This window comes from Erythrolamprus reginae, chromosome 2 (genome assembly GCF_031021105.1).
Source record: "Erythrolamprus reginae isolate rEryReg1 chromosome 2, rEryReg1.hap1, whole genome shotgun sequence".
In the NCBI taxonomy this organism is placed as follows: domain Eukaryota; kingdom Metazoa; phylum Chordata; class Lepidosauria; order Squamata; family Dipsadidae; genus Erythrolamprus; species Erythrolamprus reginae.
The window spans coordinates 233,986,937-234,012,923 of NC_091951.1; the positions used below are offsets into that span (position 1 = coordinate 233,986,937).

Sequence of the window (25,987 nt, forward strand, 5' to 3'; positions counted from 1 at the left end):
AGTTTATCAAGGGGTGTGTCCTGTGCCAATATTCCTTCGTTTTTGATGTTTTTTTGCCATTTTGAAAATATTAGCCTCTATGGCCAGCAGTCCAAAGTTATGTTCTGTTCTGTTAGCTCTTCCTTTGTTTTTATATTTCCTTCTGTATTTAGTAAGCGGTTGTAAGTTATCATGTTTTTTAATTCTGTTCTCAATATTATTAATAGGAAGAATTGATATATGTTATTTGTTTCATAAATTATTAAGAGTAAAGAACTAATATACGTTATTGTGTTTTATGGATTCCTCTGCTGAATATTCAGCAGGACAATAGGGTCCCTCTACCCATGGCTGACAAGTGTATTTAGCTATATATTCCATGACTTCAAACAGAGCCTTCCTGGCCTTGTTAATTTTCTCTGTGGTCTCTTTCATGAAGCCACTGGGAAGATCCTGGAAGGATGTGGCAGTAGAGAGGACAGCTTGTAGCTCTGTTAAATCACACTGAGCCTGTTGGACTTTTTGTTGAAGATGTTCAGGAAGGCTCTGCAGGTTGGTTAAGACATTCTGGCAGACCTCCTGCATCTTCTGTGCAACAGTGTAGGATGTGGCTAGAGAATGGGATTCCATCTGTTATGAAACAAATGAACAAAAAGATCTGTTAATTGAACATCATAGGTGTTCATCTATGGCAGGGGTAGGCAAAGTTGGCTCTTCTGTGACTTATGGACTTCAACTCCCAGAATTCCTGAGCCAATCATGCTAGCTCAGGCATTCTGGGAGTTGAAGTCTACATGTCATAGAAGAGCCAACTTTGCCTACCCCTGATCTATGGGATTATCTGAAGGGAGGGAGGGGGTGGGGAGAGAGGTTGACAGACGGACATAGGGCAACTGAATATTCTTGTTTATGCATGGAGACACCATTGTTGATTGCCCTTCCCTTGATTTCAGCCATGCAGTACATGCCAGGTGGCAGAATTCAAATCTCCTCCCTCTTTTCTTCCCCAAGCAATTTTCTGTACGTTGTGTATGTTCTATAAAGGATCTTTGACCCAGCTCTTCATCTCAGCCTTTTCATACATCCTGAGAAACACACCAACTCTCTTCTGGTTCTGGGAATAATTTTTGCATAAATATATAGTTTGTTTAATAATGTTGCAAGATCCAATTTGCGTCAGCCACTGGGGATAAAGATTTAGTCCAGTGTTGGCGAAACTTTTTTGATCCGGGTGCCAAAAGGATGCGCTTGCAGGTGATAGGGCGCGTGTGTGTACCCACACCTGTAACGCAATGCTCTCCCCTCCACACCCGCATGCACACAACCCCCCCCTGCGTTGCCCTTCCACACATGCGGACAGGCCTCACTGAAGCCTCCGGACTTCCAATAGGCTTTTAGGGACTTTTTTTGCCCTTGCCCAGGGTTCAGAAAAGCCTCCTGAAGCCTGGAGATGGCAAAAAAACAGGCCAGGAGGCTTTGTTCCAGTTTTTGCTGGAGCAAAATGGCTTCAGGAGGCTTTCCTGAACTCTGGGGAGAGCAAAAACGGCCATAAAGAAGGCACGAATCCCAGCGGCCAATTAGGTCCCACAGGGGTGGCCTTCTCCAGGTCCCATTGACCAAACAATGTCGGCTGGCAGGACCCAGGGGAAGAGCCTTCTCTGATGTGGCCCCGACCCTCTGGAATCAACTCCCTCTAGAGATTCGACCAGCCCTCACTCTCCTCGCCTTCCATAAAATGTTGAAGACCCACTTTTGTCGCCAGGTGTGGGGATAATTACCACCTTTCCCCCTCTTTTTAATTATGTTTTTGCCCTTACTGTATGATAGAGTAGGTTGAATGTGTGTGATTGCATAGTTAGGGATTTTATTATGTTATTAATACTTGCTTAAATTGATTTAAATTTTATTATTGGATTGGTAATGTATTGTACTACTGTTATGCTGTGAGCCGCCTCGAGTCTTCGGAGGGGGTGGCAGACAAATCTGATAAAGTATAAACTATAAATATCAGCGGACCAGTGGGCCCGAGCTGACAGAGGGCAATGCCTCACGTGCCGTCAGAAATGGCTTCACATGCCACCACATGTGCCATAGGTTCGCCATCCCTGATTTAATCTGTTTAATAATGAATAATAATTACCAAATAAATCATAATTGTCTAGGTTTACCCAGTATGCCTAGCCACAAACCATGGTCAAGGCAGAATCCTCACTGAGCAATGGCCATTCCCTATTTTTTTAGTATCTTCAAAAGATGAATCATTCTCATGCTGAGATACCTCTGTCTGATTTGCTCCATTGCTCTGATCCTGCTTAGGTTCTCCTTTGTACCATTCCTTCCACATTTGGTACATTTTTTCGTGACCTCTGTGAACTTTGTAGTCCAATTCCTCCTTGGTATATTGTAGCTACAAAAAAGCAAAAAAAAAAAAAAAAAGGGAAAAGGGAACGAAAAAAATCATGCACTCAAGCCTAGTGTTTTACGTTTGGCATCATAACTACAGTTTTGGCTCAAAGGCCAGAGCTATACATTCCCTACTCTTATCATAAGAGCCACAGCGGTGCAGTGGTTGGAATCTAGAACTGCAGGCTATTTCTGACGGCTGGTTGTGAAGCTGGTAAAATGAGGACCTAGTTTTTTGCGGGGCAAAATTCTGAGGGTAGTAATAGCTATTGCTATCTTCAATTATTTAGAAAAATCTCTTAAGGAACTTCCATCAAGTTTATTCAGGAAGTATCGGTAGCCCTTGACCTATAACTATTCATTTTGTGACTGTTCAAAATTACAACAGCACTGAAAGTCCGAAATTACTCCGTTTTTTCTTGTTTTTCTGCATTTATTTATTTATTTATTTATTTTGTCCAATACACAATGAGGGTTTTAGTGAGTATATATCAATACTGTATACACATAGTAAAATACATGATGAAGGTTATAGAGGAGATACTCATAGTAAAATATATCTAAGAAATAATAGAAAAGAAGATATAGGAATAGAATATAGAGAGTATATAGAATATAGGAATAGAATATATACATACATACATACATATATATATATATATATTTGACACAAAATGTAACCCTTCCCTGGTACAGAACTGAAGGGATTGGATACTGTAGCCTAGAGGATAATTCTCTGCCTTACAAGGCAAAGTTGCAGGTTCAAGTCCCAGTGGGTATGGCTAGCTGATGAGGCCAAAATAAGGCCGATATAGATCTATCCTAGTCTCCCTTAATTTTCAAATTCAGCTTAAACATGTGACATATCTATATATATACATATACATATAGGAATAGAATATATCAATGAAAGAATAGAAGAAGAGATATAGGAGATATAGGAGAGCAATAGGATAGGGGACGGAAGACACTCTCGTGCACTTGTACTCGCCCCTTACTGACCTCTTAGGAATCTGGATAGGTCAACCGTAGATAATCTAAGGGTAAAGTGTTGGGGGTTTGGGGATGACACTATGGAGTCCGGTAATGAGTTCCACGCTTCGACAACTCAGTTACTGAAGTCATATTTTTTACAGTCAAGTTTGGAGCGGTTAATATTAAGTTTAAATCTGTTGTGTGCTCTTGTGTTGTTGATACAAAATACATTATTTTGACTTTTTTCTGAACCATTCTCTCCTAGTCATTCTATGCTTCTGTAATACTTTTTCTTTCTTTTTATATGATCTCTTATTGAATTGTAATAGTTTTCTTTTAAAAAAAAGAAAATATTTCCCCCCAACAGACAAAATAAAAAAGAACCAGTGCACAATCAGCTGGGCATTTTTTCTTCATTATATAATTGCTGTAGCCTTTCACATTAGCATTAATAAACAAGGCTCATTTTGGCCTGGGAACCTCAGAGGGCATTGCTAGTGATCTTCTAACATGACCAAAGTAGTTGTAGTGAATATTTGTGTGTGCGTGGGGGGGGGGGGGGGGGTTACTATTGGACAGAGGATTAAAGGAACAAATTGGAACTTCAAGCTTTGCAGATGTTTAAAGCATCCACCTCACCTTTTAAAATTCCTCCAGTGAGAGAAAATACTTAAATCTCTTTCAGCTTTGGATATTCCATTCCTCAAGCCCCATAAATGACCCCCCCCCCAAAAAAAAATTGGCATATGTCCACTCATATTCCAGAGATAGATGGATTTTCATCTGTCCTGGGGTCAGAGATTTACTTAAGTCCCTTAGAATTGAATTTTTCTTTACAGTAGTGAACTGCCCTAATGCAGTCTCAACTTGGTATCTTGCAAGTATCATCCTCTCCCAGACCCGGCCAGAGTAGAAAAGCTGGAAAACTATTTTTGGAAGAGTGCTTCAAACGTTTCTACCAACGCTCCTACCTATTCCTCGAATAGAAATCAGACCATTAAAATGTACTAAGGTTGTGTGAAGAGTTCCAAGCAAGCAATTATTCTGGAGTTATATTAACAAGCAATATTGAACAACACTGCTTTCTAATCAAAAAGTCACCAGCCTGAATTTGCCATTAATCCTTCCAGGTGAGTATTATGCACTCACTTAAGATCAGAGCATACAAGGCACTGCACTACATTGTTGCATGACTTGAACCAAAATGGCCATGCCAAATGGAGATTATACTGTATAATTACAATCCAGCACATCTGGAAAGCATCAAATTGGGGAACGTAGCAGAATTTTTTTTATTAATGAAAAGGTTGAATCCACATGAAGTCAAGCAGGAAGAACCTATGCACAAAAGATGAGCAGATTTGCTATAATACAAGAAAATGTTGATGTTTTCTCCCCATTCTTTTAATATTTATCTTTTAATATATTTTAAATCAAATATCTTTTAAGAGTTTTGCTACGTACAGTATATTAAATGTCAGCTTCTTCAATAAGATCTCTGTGAACCTTCAAATGACTCTATAGCAGTGATGGTGAATCTATGGCACAGGTGCTGTAGGTGGCATGTAGAACGGTATCTGCTGGCACGCGAGCCTTTTCCCCAGCTCAGCTTCAACGTGTATGTGTGTGCCGGCCAAATGATTTTTGGCTAGCACAGAGGCTCTGGGAGGGCATTTCTGGCTTCTCGAGAGCCTCTAGGGGGGTGAGGGGGGGCATTTTTTACCCTTCCCTGGTTCCAGAGAAGCCTTTAGAAGCCTGGGGAAGGTGAAACATGAGCCTACTGGGCCCACCAGAAGTTGAGAAACAGGCCATTTCCAGGCTCTAGGGGGTGGGGGAAGGAGTTTCGCCCTCCCCAGGCATTGAGTTATGGGTGTGGGCACTCGCAGATGCACGATAACGCGCACGCATGCTCTATTGGCACATGAGGGAAACAAGGTTCGCCATCACTGCTTTATAGAAAACATTCTGCCTCCATTCCATGGCTGAATCAATGTCCCCGAGTTCAGCTGCTTGGGCTATTTGCTAAAGAGACCATTCAGCAACTTACATGGTCCAATAAGGTCTGACTATTCACCCTAATCTAATCTAATATGTTTAGCATACCTAAGTCCTTGGAGAAGGGCGGCATACAAGTCTAATAAATAATAATAATAATAATAATAATAATAAGAAGAAGAATAAGAATAATAATAATAATACCTCCCAATGCTTACTTCTGACATATTTTCAGTATTGTATATCTTTACTAGGCCAGCATATGCATTCTTGGTCTACTTTTTCTAGCTAATGACTTTCAGATGTTTTAAACTTTACTCAAATGAATAAGTTTTTCAAACTGAATGAATGAAAGAAGAAATGCTGTTAGTTGGTTAACTATCTCAGCTATTGTATACATTTACTTTTGGATTAAAAAATTAACGGTTTTAGAATTATATGCCATCCAGAATCACTTGGCAGAGATAGATAGCTGTAGAAATAAAAGAAGTAAATAAATTTACAGGTCAAACTTATTAACAATGTGGATAATCAAGAGAGGGAACCGCATAGTCTTACAAAATTCCTCATCCGTGATTGGCAGAAAGTGCTCTAATAAGTCATCCGATTTGAAGATAATCTTGTCAACACTACTGGCCATCATCTGTGCCATGTCGATATCCATAATGGTATCCACAGCACTCCTCGCTGAACACAACGTTACTTCCACGCTCTCCGCGGCAGCTTCGATGCTTATATCTAGCATGGTATCCATAATGTCCTTTACTTCAGTTAATTTGGTATAAATAGATTCAATGGCATTTGTCATGATCTGGCAGTGAAAATCCAAAAAGAGAACAATGAAGAAAATCGACAGAATTAAGCACCAGCGCATATATACTGTATCTTCCTCTCTAAATTTGGGTTACTGTGTTCCCCCAAAGTAAGACCCTGTCTTATATTGTTTTGAGCCCTGAAATAAGCGTTTGGCCTTATTGCCAATCGCTCAAAAGCCCGACTATCAGGGGATGTCTTATTTTGGGGGAAACAGGGTATGCGTCATTTTTGCATCCAATTTGAATTTTATTTCTTCAGTTTGCTTTTAGTGGAGCAATTACGTTTAAAAAAACAACAACAACAAATATACAGATAGTCCTCAACCTACAACCAAAATTGAGCCCAAATTTCCATTATCTAAGCAAGGCAGTTAAGCGAGTTTTATCCCATTTTACATCTTTTGCCATAAAAAAAGCAAATTATGTAGTTGTTAAGTGAAACTGACAATGACATTGTCATATGTCAGCTGGTAAGATTAGAAATTGTGATCACACAAGACACAGACAGTGCAACTGTCATCTATACATGCCAATTGCCAAGCACCCAAATTTTGATCATGCAACCATGGGGATGTTGTAATGGTCATTAATTGTGAAAACCTCTTAAGCTACTTTTTTCAGTGCCGTTATTAACTTGGAATGGGCACTAAATGAATGGTTGTTAAGTAGAGAACTATCTGTGCACAAACTGAAATAAACCCAGAGACAGGGTTAGGTGAGAACGGTACCTTTATTTCAGCTCAGAAAAGGTAAGTGACTTTCAGCGAGTACCGTCTGCTCTACCTGGGAGAAACCGCTCCTTTTATACATTTGCGGTTCCCGCCAAAGCAAGAGCAGCCGCATCTGAGCCAATCAGGAGCGACTTCCTGATTCTAGCTCAGACAGCGCTTCAACAAAGGAACAAACTATTTACAGAGATACAAGGTAGCCATTACAGGATACAACACCCCTCCCTCCTTAGTTTGGATACATCCATCACGAAAGCCATGTGACGAAGTCCTCCAATATGCTGGGTCTCCGCGAGGCTCGCTCCGACCTGCGCAGTTCAGTTGCGTCCTCGCTACCGACGGTGGAGGTCAGCTCGCTGTTGCTCCCCCAGCGGAGCTGGGGCCTGGTTTGGGCTCCGGCCTGCTGATTCGGCCTGGCAGGCCCAACGCTGACTTCGGAGGAGGAAGATGGTTCGGCGTCGCTGGAGGATTCTCTCTGACCCGATAAGTCCATTTGAATGTCTATTAAATCGGGTTGCGTGTTAAGGTCTGTTGAAATGGGAGAGTCTGTGTCAGCGGTTTGCTCCAGGGAGTTTTCCATGCGTTTCCGTACGTGGTCAATGTGCCGCTTCCACATTCGACCATCCTCCAGTTTTACAATATATGTTTTAGGAGCAGTTTGTTTAACAATAATTCCCTTCATCCAGATTACACCCCCATCAAAAATTTTTACAAACACATTTTGTCCCAAATACATTTGTCTTTCAGGGTTTACATACATTGGGTTATTTGTACAAAACCTTGGGTGTAACCTATCCAGTGGGGACCTTAGTTTCCTTCCCATTAGGAAACTCAGCAGGGCTTACGTGCGTGTGAGAGTTTGGGGTAATGTGCTGGGTTAACAAGAACTGGTCCAAATTCTGTTGTACATCTCCAGGGCCTGACCTGCGCAATGCTTCCTTAGACACGCGAACGTAGCGTTCTGCCAAACCATTAGCCCAGGGCAAGTAAGGCGAGATGAGTGCATGTCTGACTCCTAGATTATCTAAGAACAATTCAAACTGCCTGGCCGTTAATTGTGGCCCATTGTCAGACACTAGGATATCAGGGCAACCATGGGTAGCAAACAGCCTGCGCAGCACCTTGATGGTGGCACTTGTGGTTATGTTGTTCATTGCTATGATTTCCACCCATTTGGAAAATGCATCAACTACTATTAAGAAGTATTGTGACCCCACTGGCCCTGCAAAATCAATATGGACCCTGGACCATGGCCCCGCAGGTTGCTCCCACTCTGCTGGAGTTGTTTTGGGGAGGTTAGGCCGTGATTCTTGGCATGGATCACATTTGGCTACCCAGTTTTCAATATCAGCATCCAAACCTGGCCACCATAAGTGCCCTCTAGCTAGGCCCTTCATCCTGACAATCCCAGGATGGCCCACATGTAACATTTTGAGTACCTTTACCCTTAGGCTTTTAGGAATGATCACTCTATCCCCCCACAACAGACAACCTTTTACATATGACAATTCTAGTCTTTTGGTTTTAAAGTCACACAATTCAGGTTTCACAGAGTCATTTTGCCATCCCTTAAGTACACAGTTTACCACCTGTTTTAGGATTGGATCTTGCTGCGTGTGTGCAGCCACCTCCCTTGCAGTAGTTAGTGGGTTGTCTTCGAGTTCTATCATTAAGACATCAGCAGATGGGGCAGGGTCCTCCACTAACTCTGCCATGGGGCACCTACTGAGACCATCTGCGTGGTTGATGGTTTTACCCCCTTTATGGATGAGCTCGTACTGGTATCCTGAGAGGAAAAGGGCCCATCTGATTAATCTTGGGGACATAAATGGAGGAGTAGGCTTGTTGGGGGCTAAAAGACCTAGTAAGGGCTTGTGGTCGGTAACCAATTCAAAACTTCTCCCAAAAAGGTAATTATGAAACTTCTTCACCCCTGCCACTAAAGCTAGAGCCTCCTTATCTAGTTGGCTATAATTTCTTTCAGTATTGGTCATCGTTCTGGAAAAGAAAGCAATTGGGGCCTCTGTATTATTAGGCAAAACGTGAGCCAAGACTCCTCCCACGCCGTAATGGGAAGCGTCGCACGTAAACCTGATGGGTAGCGAAGTACTATACTGGACTACCACACTTTTAGAAGTTAATAATTGTTTAATTTGTACAAAGGCTTCGTGTTCAGTTCTCCCCCATGTCCAAGGGGTTTCTTTCTGGAGTAAGCGGTGTAGAGGCTCTGCTGCTGTTGCCTTCTGTTTTAAAAAAACGGAGTAAAAGTTAAGAAGGCCTAAAAAAGCTTGCAATTCAGCCTTATTTTGTGGCTCTGGGGCTTCTCTAATGGCTCTCAGTTTCTCAGTCGTGGGGTGGATACTTTCCTTATCGATTTTATAACCTAGGAATTCTACACTGTTGGTTCCCCAGATGCATTTATCAGGCTTAATTCTTAACCCTTTGTCCTGAAGTCTCTGAAGTACTTCGCTTATTCTTTTGTTGAGCTGTTCTTGGTTTTCCCCTGCAATTAAGATGTCATCAAAATAGGGAATGGCCCACTTTATCCCAGATAACAAACGTTCCATTATGCTTTGAAATATCCCTGGGGCTATGCTTACTCCAAACTGTAACCTGGTACACTTAAAGGCACCCCTGTGGGTCACAATTGTTTGCGCGTTTGCTGTCGGTTCATCGACAGGTAACTGTTGATAAGCTTGCGCGAGATCAATCTTTGCAAACCTTTTTCCTTCCCCCAGGGAGTGCAGGAGTTGTTGTACCACCGGAATGGGGTAAGGGTGATGTTGGAGGGCTTTATTTAGCGTAGATTTATAGTCAGCGTAAACCCTTAAGGAGCCATCTGGTTTTAGAGGCGTGACTATGGGTGTTTCCCATGGCCCCTGCTCCACAGGAACTAAAATGCCTTGGCTTATGAGCTTATCCAGCTGCAGGTCAAGTTTGGGGAGGAGCGGGAGGGGTACCCTGCGAGGTTTAAGCCGGACAGGCGGGACCTTGGGGTCAATAGAAAACGAGATAGGGGGCCCTTTATACGATCCCAAGGTGGGGCTAAACACTTCAGGGAACTCCTGTAAAAAGTCAGGCATGCTATCAGAGTTAACAGTACAAATACCAGAAATTTCAATTCCCAAAGGTTCCATCCAAGCCAACCCCAGGAGAGAGTGCTTAGCCCCTGTAACAACAATCATAGGCAGGGTACATTTAACATTCTTAAACACGATAGGTACATTCACTTTGCCCAGAACAGAGATTATCCCCCCTTGAAAATCTCTAATTACCAATGAGGTTTGCAATAGTTCAGATTTAGATAGGCTAGGCATGTACAATTTAAGCTTTTCCCACGGCATAATGGTGTATTTAGACCCCGTGTCAAGCTCCATAGAACATGGCTTGTTGTTTAGTAGTAGTGAAACTACAATCTTGCCCCCATTTTTTGTTGCTGTGTTATTCACGGAAAATTGAGTGTTACCTCTTGAGTAGTCGCGGTTAGCGGTTGAGTAGTTCTTTCGGCCCGAAAAACGGAAAGGTCGGTTTTCCCGCGGTTGAGGTGTTTGATTCTGGGGTCGTTGATGGCGCGGAGTGGAGAAGGTTTCCTCCGGTGCAAATGCTCTGCAGGCTTTGGCGATGTGGCCGCGTCGGTTGCAGCGGCGGCATATGGCGTCCCGGAAGGGGCAACGTTGGCGCTGATGGTTTCCTCGGCAGCCGGCGCAGGGGGCGGCGGGGTGAGGAAATCTGTGTTGTCTCGGCTGGTCTTGCAGCAGGAAACAGCTGTCTTCGTTGCGAGCTGGTGGGCTGAGGTCGTCTGGGTCCTCGGCGCGGGAAAACGTGGAGTCTATCTTGGCAATGACTTCTCGCCTGTCGTGTTCCTTCAGCTCTTTAGCAGCGGCATCGGCGACCTCTGCGGTTTGTGCTAGCTTAATCACTGTTTGTAGGGTCGGTTCGTCTTCGGTGAGGAGTTTGTTCCTGACCGATGCGTTTCTCATGCCGAAGACTAAGGCATCGGTGAGGCGAGCTTCCGGGTTGTCAAACTTGCATTTCGCAAGCACCGTTCGAAGTCGCGTTGCAAATTGGTTGATTGATTCCGCTTCGCGCTGAGCCATTCTGGAGAACCGGTGCCGGAAAACCATGGCTGGTTTTGTTGGCTTGAAATGGCTCGCGAGCTTGGCTTGCAGGACGTCCCAAGCGACGGATCTTGCTGGCAGCGGGTCGGTGAGAGTCTGGGCGAGGGTGCGGATTTCTGGACCGCAGTAGTTTAGGAAGATGGCCCGTCTCCGATCGGCGTCGGCGTCCCGTATTCCTGCTGCCTCGAGGAAGATCTCGAAGTTGGCTAAGTAGTCGTCCCAGGAAGTCTTCTCGGGATCGAAGAACTCAGGAGCCCGGCCGATTTGGAGGTTGTTCATGTTGCACGCGTGGTTTCTTTCGTCCGTCATCGCCAGTGAAATAAACCCAGAGACAGGATTAGGTGAGAACGGTACCTTTATTTCAGCTCAGAAAAGGTAAGTGACTTTCAGCGAGTACCGTCTGCTCTACCTGGGAGAAACCGCTCCTTTTATACATTTGCGGTTCCGCCAAAGCAAGAGCAGCCGCGTCTGAGCCAATCAGGAGCGACTTCCTGGTTCTAGCTCAGACAGCGCTTCAACAAAGGAACAAACTATTTACAGAGATACAAGGTAGCCATTACAGGATACAACACAAACCAAATTGATTAGCATGTTCTAGGAATACTGAGCAATGGGTCAGGGTAAGAAATGAAACAAAGATTCCCAAGAAAAAACTTTTATTTATGAAAATACCCGCAAAGCCAGTCAAATGGTTTATAAATCTGGAACTCAATTACCCTGCTAATATGAGTAATGATGCTGCTGAACCTAGGGAGCGCATGTCAAATATGGCATGTTTTGGGTAACACACTAGTGTTTACAAACGCCTAACAACTATTCTCAAAAGCACATGCTGTTCTCATGCAATTATCTGACATCTTGGGAGCTGCATGAGAATGGGGATATGTGTGCGTTGCCATGCAGCCTCTGGAGGTTGTGCGAGGGGGCCACGCTCTTGCACAACCTCTGGAGGCTCTAAAAATCAGGCAAGTATCAGATAGTTTTCAGAAGCCACAGAACCTACACAAAAAAAGAATGTGAGGCCTCATGTGATCTGGAGCTGCCTCAGATAAGCTGCAGAAAAAACACCACCTGAAGGTAAATGACATGACAGATTCTGAGGAATCGCACAATTGTTTGATACTTTTCAAAATATGTAAAAAATTATTTCTCATGTATTTTTGTGTGACACACACACGTAAGAGTCCCCCTCTGAGGGAGATAGGCAATTTAGAAATGTGAATAAATAAAATAAAAACGTTAACTGTTTTCCAAAATGTTGACATGCCAAGCCCAAACGTTTTACCCTCACATAGACCCTACTAAACATAAGGGGCTGTTTTACATTTTTTATAAAAAAGGCAAAAAAGCATTTTAAAATGTTTGCTGGAGGAATCCTACTAGTCCAAAAATTTGGAAGGTGAAATATTTAAAGGAGAAAATAAAATGTCTTTTTTTCCCACCCATAGGAAGAAAAGGCTGGTTGGCATTTCAGCATGACCTGGTTGGTTCAGCACCTGCTGATAACAGCTATGTCTGAAATCCATTCTCATGAAGTTGATCACTTATCTCTTGTACTGACTACGGTAGAGAGAGAAAGAGAATTTGTGGTCTTCTAAGTCTTGCTGAATTACAGTGCCCTGCATCCTTCACATTCCCTGTCCTAAGGACGTTGGGAGTTTGAAATTCAATGAAATGTAAAATGTCACATGTTGGTTACATGAATCTACACAGATAGATATGATATTTATATTTATGATATTTATATTTATTTACTTACTTATTTACTTACTTATTCCAAAACGGAGTCAGAGCTGCTAACACGTAAGATAAATACAACAATAGTAAAATAGGGAAATAGAACAATCAGATTAAAATCAATAATATAATAAAACAGTATCCTAAAAGAACCATGTTTACACTGCCATCAATCTAATATTATGGAAGGTCAAGTGATTACCTGGTCCACCGTCTGTTGCATAATAGGATATTTGTGTTGTAGCCTGTAAAGATTCCTACAGGCAAACATATTTGCAAAAGAAACTGTAAACAGTAAAGATGAAAAAAAGATTTGATTACTTAAAAGATTCCCAGTTATGTTCAACAACTGGATTCTAGTTGCATTTGGTTTTTATGCTACTTAGAATTTACAAAAGGCCTATATTGTTTTATGCTGCAGTGTAATGATAAAGGAAAGTAATCACATAAAGGTGGGATTGCAATGCTATGCACTCATTTAGGTAAAGGGTGGGTTCTAACTTACCTCGTTGCCATTCGCTTCCTCCTGCGCCATGTGGGCGTGTGCGCGCAAAGCGCAGGGGCCCAAAATTTGCAAAATATATTTTTTTAAAAGCCAAAAACAAGATGGCGACTCATGCGCAGTGCCGGAAACTTGGCTTCTGTGGAAAGCAATAGACATCACAATCTCTGGAACGTTTTAAATTTTTTTTATTGTACTAAGCTACAGTAATTCATCTGTTTTGTCCATGGTCTTGTAATAGGTCTGTATTGTTCTTCACACCCACCCACCCCGGAACTTTAATCCCAGAGAGTAGAAAGTAGGGAACTCAGTCTCGGAAAAGTTCTGGTTCCTCTTGGATTTTGAGATACCGTAAATTGCAAGATACACACGAAAGGGGAGAATTTTGTTAATCAGTAATAGAAGATTCTCTCCCCTCTCCCGCCCACTCTCAATTAATAAAGATCAGAAACTATATTGCAAACAAAGACCAGGCACTATTCAAAGATGTCTCCGTGGTCATGTGGCCGGCATGACTAAACACCAGAGGCACACCGTTACCTTCCCACGAAAAGTGGTTCTGCGTTCGGCTTCGGGAGACAGCTGGGAAGCCGCGTGGCTGTTTTAAAAGGTGACAGCCGGGCTGGGGGGCTTCCCAGCAACCTCCGAACCGAACCCGGGGTTCAGAAAAATTTAGCCTCTTCTTACGAACTTTGTTCGAGTTACGAACCGGCGTTCGGGAGGCTTCTGGGAAGCCGCGCCGCCCGGCTGTCACCTTTTAAAACAGCCGTGCGGCTTCCCAGCAGTCTCCGAACGCCGGTTCGTAACTCGAAAAAAGTTCGTAAGAAGAGGCAAAATTTTTCTGAACCCCGGGTTCGGTTTGGGAGGTTGCTAGGAAGCCCCCCAGCCCGGCTGTCACTTTTTAAAACAGCCGCGCGGCTTCCCAGCTGTCTCCCGAAGCCGAACACGGAAGTTCGGCTTTGGCATTCGGCTTCAGGAGACAGCTGGGAAGCCGCGCGGCTGTTTTAAAAGGTGACAGCCGGCCTGGGGGGCTTCCCAGCACCCCCCCCGAACGCCGAACCCAGGTTCGGGGGGTGCTGGGAAGCCCCCCAGGCCGGCTGTCACTTTTTAAAACAGCCGCGTGGCTTCCCAGCAGTCGCCGAAAGCCGTTTTTTTGCCGGGGGGGGGGGGGTTTCGTTGCACGGATTAATTGACTTTACATTGTTTCCTATGGGAAACAATGTTTCGCCTTACGAACCTTTCGTCTTACAAACATCCTCTTTGCACCAATTAAGTTCGTATCATGAGGTATTACTGTATTTGATTCCATACATTTAGCTTACTGTAATGTGATTTGTTTGCTTTGGGCTGATCTTTATTCTTGCACTTTTGCCAACTAGCTGTGTTTGTACAAATTATTCAGATTTTGATTATTATTATTTACAAGTCAATAGCTCGGGTATTTTCGACATAAGACTTAGCAAATGTTTTAATCCTGATTCTACAGTTATCAGCATAACTTTCTTTCAAAGTAATCAGAAATTGTTGCCATTTCTGAGAATTACAGGTAGGCCTCAACTTACCACAATTGAACCCAAAATTTATGTTGTTAAATGAGAAATTTGTCATAAATTTACAGTGACCATATCTGTCCTTTATTAAAAAGGGCAATCTTTTACTTTTTTTAAAAAAAACCTGTCCTTTAGATTTTTTAAAAAATTAATCCTTATTTTGGGTTTTGCTATTTCATTTTTGTTCATACTACAGAGTTATAAACACAAAGAATTAAATGTTTGTATTCTTATGAACCTCTTTCAGATTTATCCCTTTTGGGGATTATACTTTATTTTTTTCCAAGGGGGGGAGCGTGCAAGACCGGCGGCAATGGAGCGAGACTATGCGCTCCATTGCTGCTGCCGGAATAGTGTTTCCACCCATTCTGGGTCCTGCCCATCCCTACGTAGCGGTCTCCTGGAGTTCCGCATTCCCAGAAGGCTTTTCACAGCCACCTACCAACTCACCTCTGGAGGTGCCTGGAACTGGTTCTTTGTCATTCCATTTGAAGAAATCATATAGAACTGTGATGTCAAACCTTTTTTCCCTTTGGTGCCGATAGTGCTATTGCACCTGTGTGAGTGCCCACACCCATAATTCAATGCCTGCAGAGTTCAGAAATTGCCTTCCCTGCCCCCCTGGAGGCTCTCTGGAGGCCCATTTCCCAACTTCTTGTGGGCCCGTTAGGCCTGTTTGTCACCCTCCCCAGGTTCCAGATTCTTCCCCGGAGCCTGGGGAGGGCAATTTTGCCCTACCCGATTCCCCTCCGAAGCCCTCCGGAAGCCAAAAATGTCCTCCCAGAGCCTCTGTATGAGGCAAAAATCAGCTGGCTGATGTGTGCCTGTGTGCTAGAGCTGAGCTAGGGTAAGGGCTCGTGTGCCACCTGTGCCATATGTTCACCATCACTGGTATAGAATGTTTGAAATGAGATAATACAGCTTTTATCCCTGACATGAGCGACAGAGGAAATATTTTTTTAAAAAAACTCTGTAAAATTGGTAGCTGTTTAGATGTTCTTTAAGAATTATTACTTCAGTAGCTTTTGTATTATGTACATTTGTATGTTTGTGTGTTTGTGTATGATCTCAGTAAAATTGAGCAGAGCAGCAAACTAGATGTGTTTGGAAATATACTTTTTTCCATCTGTTTGCCAATCAGATATTTAACAATTGCTACTAATCCATTTGAACACTTTGAATTAATCAATTTTTTCTAGTTTTTTATTACTATGTTTATAAACTCTTAGTTCTCTTTGTAATTCGTAGAACTATTTTTTTTAATGGTAATTTCATTTAAGATTACAATTTACAACAAAGCAACAATTTACAAAGTATTGTATCTGTAGAGGAAGAAACTCTTAAAGTTAATTTCTAGGTTCATTGTTCAAAATATTTTTGGTATGTGCAATGTTAAAATATTTTGCTTCATTCTATATTTATAATTTGAGTGTGAGTGATTTTTTATAATTGTAATATTTCATCTATTTTCCTTTAATGCTCAAATTTTAGGCTTTTTTATTTTTTTATTTTTTAAATAATTCAAAATTATATTTTCATACAAGAATGGGTCTTTATAATTAACTCCAAAATGTTATTTCAAATTTATCTGAACCCATAGCCATTTGAAACTTTTTAAAATAAAAAAATTAATTTCTCTTTTGCTATTTATTCCTTAATTTTTGTCCTTAATAACTTCCTTTAGTAAGGATTGAAGGAAACTCCTTGAGTTCTGTAAAACATATTGATTCAAAGATTCCTAACAACTAAAAAACTCTTAACAGGAACTTTTCAAAAGTGATTAAATAGAAAGTACATATTGTTTCAAAGGTGCTGACTCTGGTTTGATCAAGATGGTAATTCCCTCATCTCCCTGAGCTCTAAACTCGCAGATCATTGGAGTGGCCAACTGTTCAAGACCAGCAGTGGAGACCAGCAGGACTTTCATCTTCCTTTTGTAAGTGGCTTGTTTATTGTTTTCTGTACTTATGTTATTCTTATTTAAGTAGTAAGTGCACAAAATCATTACCTTTTTATATATATCTGTGGAACCTCGTGGGATGGCCCAGGCAGGTCTGAAGACAATATAGGGCTCGGTTCCTGTTTGATAATTGGTGACTCCAACTCTTCAGAGAAATCCCCCATTTCCCTTGAAGCAGAAATTATCTCTAAGCTTTTAGGTTACATAAACATTGTCGTGTGTTTTCCCACAAAATCCCACCATTCCCAGGGTTTAAGGAGAAGGGGGAGGTGGTCACCTGGGGGCAGAAGAGCGAGGAGTCCTGAGAAGGTCTTCTTCTTCGCTTGTACAGCAAAAAATAACCTGTACTCTTTTCCAAATTCTCTATGAATAAAAATAGACATGGCAGAAGACTTGGGAAGCATGAAATTCTCCCCTACTGTCAGATTCTTCGCATTTGAGATAGCCACACTTACCCTGCACCACTTTCTTTCTGCCATCGTGAAAGGTGGTAATCTATTCAAAAGAGAACTCCTCAGCCAAAGGAAGCCTAAAAGGCCATTAACTTGGTTTAGACAAGGTTACAATCGCTCCCATTAAAAATCAAATTGCCCCCCTGTGGGGTGTGGGCCCCCCGTGATGATGCGGTTAAAAAGTTAATAAAAAATTAATTTTTTATTGTTCTGAGTGCTCCTCTGGACTACCTAGGTTTGATTTCCCTCTGGGGACCCCACTTGGTAATCAATCACATGACTTGCCACGCCCACCCCGTCAGATGACCTTCAAACCATTCCCATCCGGTCACATGACATCTGATCACATGGCTGGCAAGCCACTATGGTAGGTAAGGCACTCCCATCCGGTAGCATGAGCTTTAAGCCAGTCCCAAGTCACATGATAATCAATCCACTCCCACCTGGTCACATGGCCAGCAAGCCACTCCTACCAGTCACATGACCATCAAGCCCCACCCACAAAATAAGCCAGTAAAAATTTTGGCTGCCCTATATTGGTGGTGTCCCACCATGCCCAGGGTTTAAGGAGAAGGGGGAGGTGGTACCTGGGAGCAGAAGAACGAGGAGTCCTGGGAAGGTCTTCTTCTTCGCTTGCACAGCAAAAAAATATCTGCAATCTTTTCCAAATTCTCTGTGAAGAAAAAAAGACATGGCAGAAGAGTTGGGAAGCATGAACTTTCTCCCCTACTGCCAGTTTCTTCGCATTTGAGATAGCCACACTTACCCTAAACCACTTTCTCACTGCCATCGTGAAAGGTAGCAGTCTAGAGACTTCACCCAGTGAGAATGGGCAGCTAAGCTCCGGGTAGTGGCTTTTCAGGGCAACTGTCAACATCCAGGTAAACAATGGTCATTATCTATGCCTACACAAGGAGGGCAGCTCACCTGGGTCTAAGGGTGGCTGGTGGCTGACTCTTTGGTGACATTTGGCCTCTACGTTTTCTGTGGGTAGTTGTCTGTTCATGAACAACAGAGAAGCACCATCATTGTGGCACAAAGCACAGAGGGAATCATGGCATCCTATGGCAGAAGTGACTTTTAGTCCAACTCTCTCCCTCCACTTATTTTATGAGTTATGGTGGCTGCATACCCCTACCTCTATGGTTACATGACGACATTTGGATGCTCGGCCATTGCCTTACATTTGTCACTGTTTGCAGCATTCTGGAATCCATGTGATGCCTCTATTTATGACTGCAACAACTTACAAGGACCACTCTTACTGATAATGTGACTTCACATTAGAGAAATGCTGTACTGAAATATCTTCCAAAGAAATTTTGAAGCATTCACTGCCCTAATAAATATAGACATTTCTTCTTTCTTTAGGAATGGGTTTGATAGTAGCAAATATATTCTATTTTAAATTTCCAAATATACCATAGGAACAAAATAAAAACAAAAACAGACATCCAGTTCAAAGTAACCAGTTTTGTTGTATCCTTAATGGCTACTTTGTATCCTTGTAAATAGTTTGTTCCTTCTTCAAGTGCTGTCTGAGCCCAAGCAGGAAGTCGCTCCTGATTGGCTCAGACGCGGCTGGCTCTTGCTTTGGCGGGAGCCGCAAAAGTATAAAAGAAGCGGCTTTTCCCTAGCAGAGCAGCCGGTACTCGCTGAAGTCACTTTGCCTTGCTGAACCAGTCACTTTCTCTGAGCTGAAAATAAAAGTACCGAGTTGTTTGAATCCTGATCTCCGAGTCTATTTCACTGGCGACGAACGGACGGAAGAAAACCGCGTGCAACATGAACAAAATCCAGATCGGCCAGGCTCCGGAAATCTTCGATCCCGAAAAAACGTCCTGGGATGAATACATGACCACCTTCGAGATCTTCCTCGAGGCAGCTGGGATACAGGACGCCGAAGCCGATCGCAGACGGGCAATTTTCCTAAACTACTGTGGTCCGGAGATCCGTGGGATTGCCCAGACTCTCACCGACCCACAGCCAACGAGAACCGTAGCGTGGGACGTCCTACAGGAGAAGCTAGCGAGCCATTTTAAACCGACCAAACCAGCCATGGTCTATCGGCATCAGTTTTCCATGATGGCTCAGAAGGAAAACGAATCCATCAACCAGTTCACGACGCGGCTTCGAACGGTACTTGCTCAATGCAAGTTTAAAGACCCGGAAGCCCGCCTCACAGATGCCTTAGTTTTCGGCATGAGAAGCGCCACGGTGAGAAACAAACTCCTCACCGAAGAAGAGCCAACTCTACAAACCGTAATTAAACTCGCGCAAACCGCAGAAGCCGCCGACGCAGCAGCCAGAGAATTAAAGGAACACGGGAGGCGAGAACTCATCGCAAAGATAGATGCCGCATCTCCCCGCGCCGTGGGACCAGATGACCCCAACCAACCAGCTCACAACGTGGACGACTGCTTCCTCGTACAAGACCAGCCGAGACACAACAGGTCAACTCACCCAGCCCCTTGCGCGGGCTGCCGGGGAAACCACCAGCGCCACCGATGCCCTTTCCGAGACGCTACTTGCCGCCGCTGCAACCGTCGAGGCCACATCGCCATCGCATGCAGAGCAACGGCACCAGAAGAGACATTCGCCACACCACGATACCAACGACCTCAAAACCAGAACTTCCAACCGCGAGAAAATAGACCGTTCCAAAATTCGAGTCAAAGGAACTACTCAACCGCTAACCGCGACTACTATAGAGGTAACACTAAATTTTTCGTGAATAACACGACAACACAAAAGGGGGCTAAAATTGTTATCTCACTATTGCTAAATAACCAACCATGCTCGATGGAACTTGATACAGGTTCCAGATATACTATTATGCCTTGGGAAAAATTTAAACTGTATATGCCTAACATGTCTAAATCTGAGTTAAAACAAACCTCTCTAGTAATCAGAGATTTTCAAGGGGGGGTGATCTCAATCCTGGGAACAGCAAATGTACCTATTGTATTCAAGAATGTAAAATGTACCCTACCCATGCTTGTTGTAACAGGGGCTAAGCACTCTCTCTTGGGCCTGGCTTGGATGGAACCATTGGGAATTGAAATTTCGGGTGTATGCAATGTGAACTGTGATAATATGCCTAACTTTGTACAAGAGTTCCCTGAGGTGTTCAGCCCCACCTTGGGGTCATACAAGGGGCCCCCCATATCGTTTTCTATTGATCCCAAGGTCCCACCTATCAGGCTAAAACCTCGCAGGGTTCCCCTTCCACTTCTCCCCAAACTAGACCTACAACTGGATAAACTTATAAGCCAAGGTATTTTGGTCCCTGTGGAACAAGGACCATGGGAAACCCCCATAGTCACACCGGTAAAGCCAGATGGCTCCCTAAGAGTTTGCGCAGATTACAAATCGACGCTTAACAAGGCCCTCCAGCACCACCCCTACCCCATTCCAGTGGTACAGCAACTCCTGCACTCCCTGGGGGAGGGGAAAAGGTTTGCAAAGATCGAGTCTATTTCAAGTTTCACAACTTGTACAAAGTCAGAAACAATGAAATATGAAACCACATGCTTCACGGAAACCCAACAATTTCTTACTTTCTTTTAAATCCAAGTTTGCATTTTTAGTTCTAAAATATTAATTGTTTCATATAACTATATATTTTTTTCTTCCTGCAATGGGAGGATTCAAAATATTGGAAATTGGATTGGGTAGACCTAGGACAAGTAGTCATTAGGGTTAATTTAGAGTTCATTTAGTGACTGTTGAAAGTTACAATGGCACTGAAAAAAGGAACAACCCTGACAAGATGGAGTGGCTGTGGGTTTTGCCTCCCAAAAACAATTCCATCAGTCTGTCCATTACCCGGGGGGGGGGATTATTGACCCTCTCAGAGATGGTTCGCAACTTGGGTGTCCTCCTTGATCCACAGCCCACATTAGAGAACCATCTTTCAGCTGTGGCGAGGAGGGCGTTTGCCCAGGTTCGCCTGGTGCACCAGTTGCGGCCCTATTTGGACAGGGAGTCATTGCTCACAATCACCCATGCCCTCATCACCTCGAGGTTCGACTACTGCAATGCTATCTACATGGGGCTACCTTTGAAAAGTGTTCGGAAACTTCAGATCGTGCAGAATGCGGCCGCGAGAGCAGTCATGGACTTCCCTAGGTATGCCCATGTTTCATCAATACACCACCGCTTGCACTGACTGCCGACCAGTTTCCGGTCACAATTCAAAGTGTTGGTTATGATCTATAAAGCCCTACATGGCACCAGAGCAGACTACCTCTGGGACCGCCTTCTGCTGCACGAATCCCAGCGGCCAATTTTTTCCCACAGAGTTGGCGTTCTCCGGGTCCCATCGACTAAGCAATGCCGTCTGGCAGGACCCAGGGGAAGAGCCTTCTCTGTGGCGGCCCCAGTCCTCTGGAATCAACTCCCCCCGGAGATCAGGACTGCCCCCACCCTCCTTGCCTTTCTCCTCAGCTATTATGATTTATGTATGGTTTATGTGGGTTGTATGGTTGTTGTTTTATTATAAGGGGTTTAAATACTGTTTTTAATATTGGATTTGTACTCTTTATATTGCATGTTTTGATCTGCTCCGAGTCTTTGGAGAGGGGCGCCATACCATTCTCCATGATAATTGGAGTCAGACTTCAGGTAGGGTTTTCCTTGTCCAATCACATTGAGGACTGATATACATATCCGCCTACGATGTAATATCTCCAGTTTGTCACTCAGTCCGCCATGAGGGAGGTCATGGAATTCCTATCTGACTGCTGATTAATAGGTAGAAAAGAAAATTTAACACTACAAGAGTTTCTTCTGCTGTTATCTCATCAAAATTTACTGTATTTTTAACTTGGCTGCAATATTTTACCTCTGTAACCAGACCGCTTGTCACATACTGTATTTCTCAAAGTCAGCTCAGGACAGTAATCCAGCCATGCTGATCACAAAGGGCTTGCCCGATCATTTTATACTATCTTCTAGCTGGTATTTGTTTTTCTGCTCTACAAGGTGATTACAAGAGCTTGCTACAGTCACCAGATTTTAAATTTCCCGCTCTTGTCCAGCATCTTACAAGCGCTGGGGCTTGCAGCCGTGCCAAAAAAACCCTCCAAAAAACAAAAACAATGGCTTCAGACTGTGTTATCCAGCCTGTCAGCAGATTCCTTCACTTACTGGGCTGAGGAGAGTCTCTACGGCGGATTCACAGGAGATTTCCCAGCAGCCGATGCCATGCAAGGAGAACAAAACAAAACAACAACAAAAGCAAAGGCATCACATTTTGAGTGGAAGGCTTCTTTGCCTGTTGTCACCCAGAGTGGGAGAGTGGAGTGACAAAAAGCGTGAATGAGTGCACAAGCCCATAGATCCCTGTAAGCTGAGTTATGCGCCATAGCGCGCTTAGCTGCAGCTGTCAGCGCACATTTTTTTTAACCCTGCCCAGGAGCCAATCACCTACTTTTTGCAAAAGCCTACATTTGGCGATTGGCTCCTGGGCAAGGTTCAAAAACTGAAAGACGCAGCTAAGTGTGCCATGGCTAAGTGCGTGTGGGGGGGGCTCGAGCCATCCCCTTCACGCCACTTCACCTCGCCAAGTGTCCTGGGGGCGGGGGCTCGAGTCATCCCCTTAACGTCGCTTCGCCTCGCCGCGCCGAGTGTCCTTATTTTTTTTTAACCTTTAAGGGGTTAAAACCATCAAGTACTGCATTCCTAGAAAGGGAAGAGAATGGGAGGATCACCGAGTATCTTCTGGGCGCTTCCAAGAGTCGCAGCAGCAGCTGGTGGGTGAGTTGAGGACGGGTCGGAGGAGCGGCTGGAAGCAAGAAAGGGTGCTTGATTTCCTCCGCAGCCAGGAAGCAGAGAAGCAACCAGAATATAGAAAAATACATTGGCGGTCCTATAGTCGAACCCCCTCCTCGAGCATGAGAACTTAGAGCTGGCGAAGGTTTTTCTTATTTTAAATGTTCCGGGCGGGCTGGCAGGGGATGGGGAGCGCACGTGCCCGACATAGAAAATCCCCTTCACCTGCCTCTGATGTGAGAAAAACGGAGAGAGAACGAGAGAGAGTGAGAGCAACAGACAGTAAGATAGAGAGAAAGTAAGAATAAGAGAGAGAGAGAAAGAGGGGGAGAGAAAGAGAGATAGCAAGAGAGAGAGAACAAGAGAGGGAAAGAGAGAGAGTAAGAGAGAGCAAGAAAGAAAATGAGAGATGAGAGAGGAAAGAAAAGAGTGAGAGAGGAAGAAAGAAAGAGATGAGAGAGGAAGGAAGAGTGAGGAAGAAAGAGAGAGAGAGAGATGAGAGAGGAAGGAAGAGAGAGAGGAAGAAAGAAAGAGAGATGAGAGAGGAAGGAAGAGAGTGAGAGTGAGGAAGAAAGAAAGAGAGATGAGAGAGGAAGGAAGAGTGGAACAAAGAAACAGAGAGAGAGATGAGAGAGGAAGGAAGAGAGTGAGAGAGAGGAAGAAAGAGAGAGAGATGAGAGAGGAAGGAAGAGAGTGAGAGGAAGAAAGAGAGAGAGATGAGAGAGGAAGGAAGAGAGTGAGAGGAAGAAAGAGAGAGAGAGATGAGAGAGGAAGGAAGAGAGTGAGAGAGAGGAAGAAAGAAAGAGAGTGAGAGAGAGGAAGAAATAAAGAGGTTCTTTTAATAAAAAAGAAGGGATTTATTTATTTATTTATTTATTTATTTATTTATTTATTTATTTATTTTTCTATGCCGCCCAGTCCCGAAGGGACTGCTGCTCAGACACTATACTTTTCCGCCCACACCGAAAAAAAATTAGAGGGAACACTGCACAAGCCTGACAATAATGTGGAAAAGTGGTCATCTTTACCACCTCACTTTTCCTCAACTTCAACAAGCAAGGTCAGTCAGCTTTGGATTATGAGAGTGTGTCTCTAATTAACACAAATGTTTGGTGGGAGGCAGGTTTTAAAGCCCCAGCTCAGCAAGTGCCCCCACTCAGGTGGCTTCAGCCTTTGGATCCAATAATCCACCTATGGCAACTGCTTCACAGTTACTACTGCTAGTTAGTAATATAACAGCCTTGCCTACTACACCTGGCATTCAGGTAGGGCAACAACCAAGGACTGTCCAAACAGCCCAGCCACCAATATTGGATCCTAACAATATTCAAAATATTATTGCCCAATACTATACAACAGTGTATGGCTGCTTTTCAGCAAATGGCTGTTTTTCCACTCTACATGGTGATTACCGGAGCTTGCTCTAGTCACCCACAAAACCAGGCCCAGCCTCTGCTGAACCAGCCTTCTTTGCAACACAAATCTTTGGAGGATTAGAGGATCATAATTATTCAGATACCTCAGATAATGAGAGCCAAGCCTCAGCAATGGAAGAGGCAGAGTGTCAGGATGAGGCCCTCTCTGCTGATGAAGCTTTACCAATAGAGCAGCCTACTCCTGCAGGCCTTTTCCCACCAGCCTTATTTAAATCACTTCTCCATTGACTCTGGAAGGAGAGTCCATCATGGGTTGTAAACCAATCCTATTGGTAGAGACTGAGTTAATTTAAATAATTAATTAACTGGCACCGCCCCCTTAGCAGCCCCCATGAGCCAGTTTTAAAAACTCAGTCTTAGTGTAGAGACGTTTGAGTTTTTGTCTTATGAGTTACCTCATGTTATTTTGACATGTGGGTTAATTAAAATTGATTAAAATTGTTTGTTATTATTTAAAATTGAATACCTTACCGTTGTAATGTTTCTCTTTTGTGTTTTGACAGATTACTTTCCAGTAAGGGGTCTCTGCCCTCCGTGGGCACTCCCCCACCGTTTTTCTCCTCGGGGGCCCCTTCCCTCCGTGGGTACCTCCCCAAGCGAGGAGCAACACAGCCTGGGGTCCCTGGCCTCCGAGGCCAGACCCGGCTGCGAGCCGAAGGTGGGGGGGTCCGCCCCCCCCACTGGGAGGCTTGGGGGAATCTCCACTTCCCCAGCAAGATCAAGAGGCTTCCAGAGCTCCTCCGGCAGCTTTGCTTGAAGGGAGAGGGCTGGCGCGGAGCCAGCGCCTCTCAGCTGTTCGGCGGCTCGTAAAAAAGCCGCCGCCGAAGCCGCCGCCGCGTCGCTCGTGCTGGGATCGCACGAGAGCGGCGAAAATAAACCAAAATTCCTGAGCGTGCCGGCGGCTGTTTAAGGTGGAGATATATTGCCTGGGGGGGTTGCCCCCCCCCAAAGGAGCAGCGCGGTGACATAGAGGGCTATTTTCCTCAGAAGTCTTTCCCGCGCCCGCCATTTTGTCTCTAGGCGGGAAAGTTGCTCTCCGCCCAGGGAATGGGCGCGATCAACCGATCGGGGCAGGAATTGCGCATGCGCTAGCCCCAGGGGTGCCTGGTCGCCATTTTGTGCGTGGTGTTGGTGTGAGCTAGTTGTCAATTTCCAGTCTCCGGTGTTTTCTGTAAGTACAATGGAGGATCAAATGAATCCAGGGAAAGTGCCTTCTCCCAGCACTGCTCCCAAGGCCAAGGCCAAGGCTAAGGATAAAGCCAAGTCCCAGCATTCTTCTTCCTCACTCAAGGATGCAGAGAAGAGGATTCAGGCCTTAGAAAAGAGGTTGGAAGCGGCCCTTCACACCCCCTTGACTGTTTCTCCTCTGTCTGCGCAATATTTGCCCCTGGCCAGGGACACATCAGTTCCCCATACTGCCATAAGGCCAGCAGAGGTACTGTCAGACCGCGATTGGTCTCCAGACAGGCAAGCTTCAACTATGCCTCAGGTGTTCCCTTCCCCTGGGCCTATCCAGCCTAGGCCAGGGTCAGCAAGTCAGTCTCTGAGGAGCAGCCAGGGAC

The 25,987-nt window shown here is 44.2% G+C and overlaps 1 protein-coding gene across 1 annotated transcript in view; it reads right to left on the reverse strand.

Moving 5' to 3' along the window:
• Positions 1–255: 255 nt before the first annotated feature.
• The window catches only part of LOC139159539 (perilipin-3-like), a 64,997-nt gene continuing 39,265 nt past the window's right edge, over positions 256–25,987 (reverse strand). The window contains exons 4-5 of the mRNA XM_070736850.1: positions 2,258–2,386; positions 256–609 (exon numbers count right to left, since the gene is read on the reverse strand). Coding sequence (XP_070592951.1) covers positions 256–609; positions 2,258–2,386 — 483 coding nt within the window. The remainder of the gene's footprint in view (positions 610–2,257; positions 2,387–25,987) is intronic.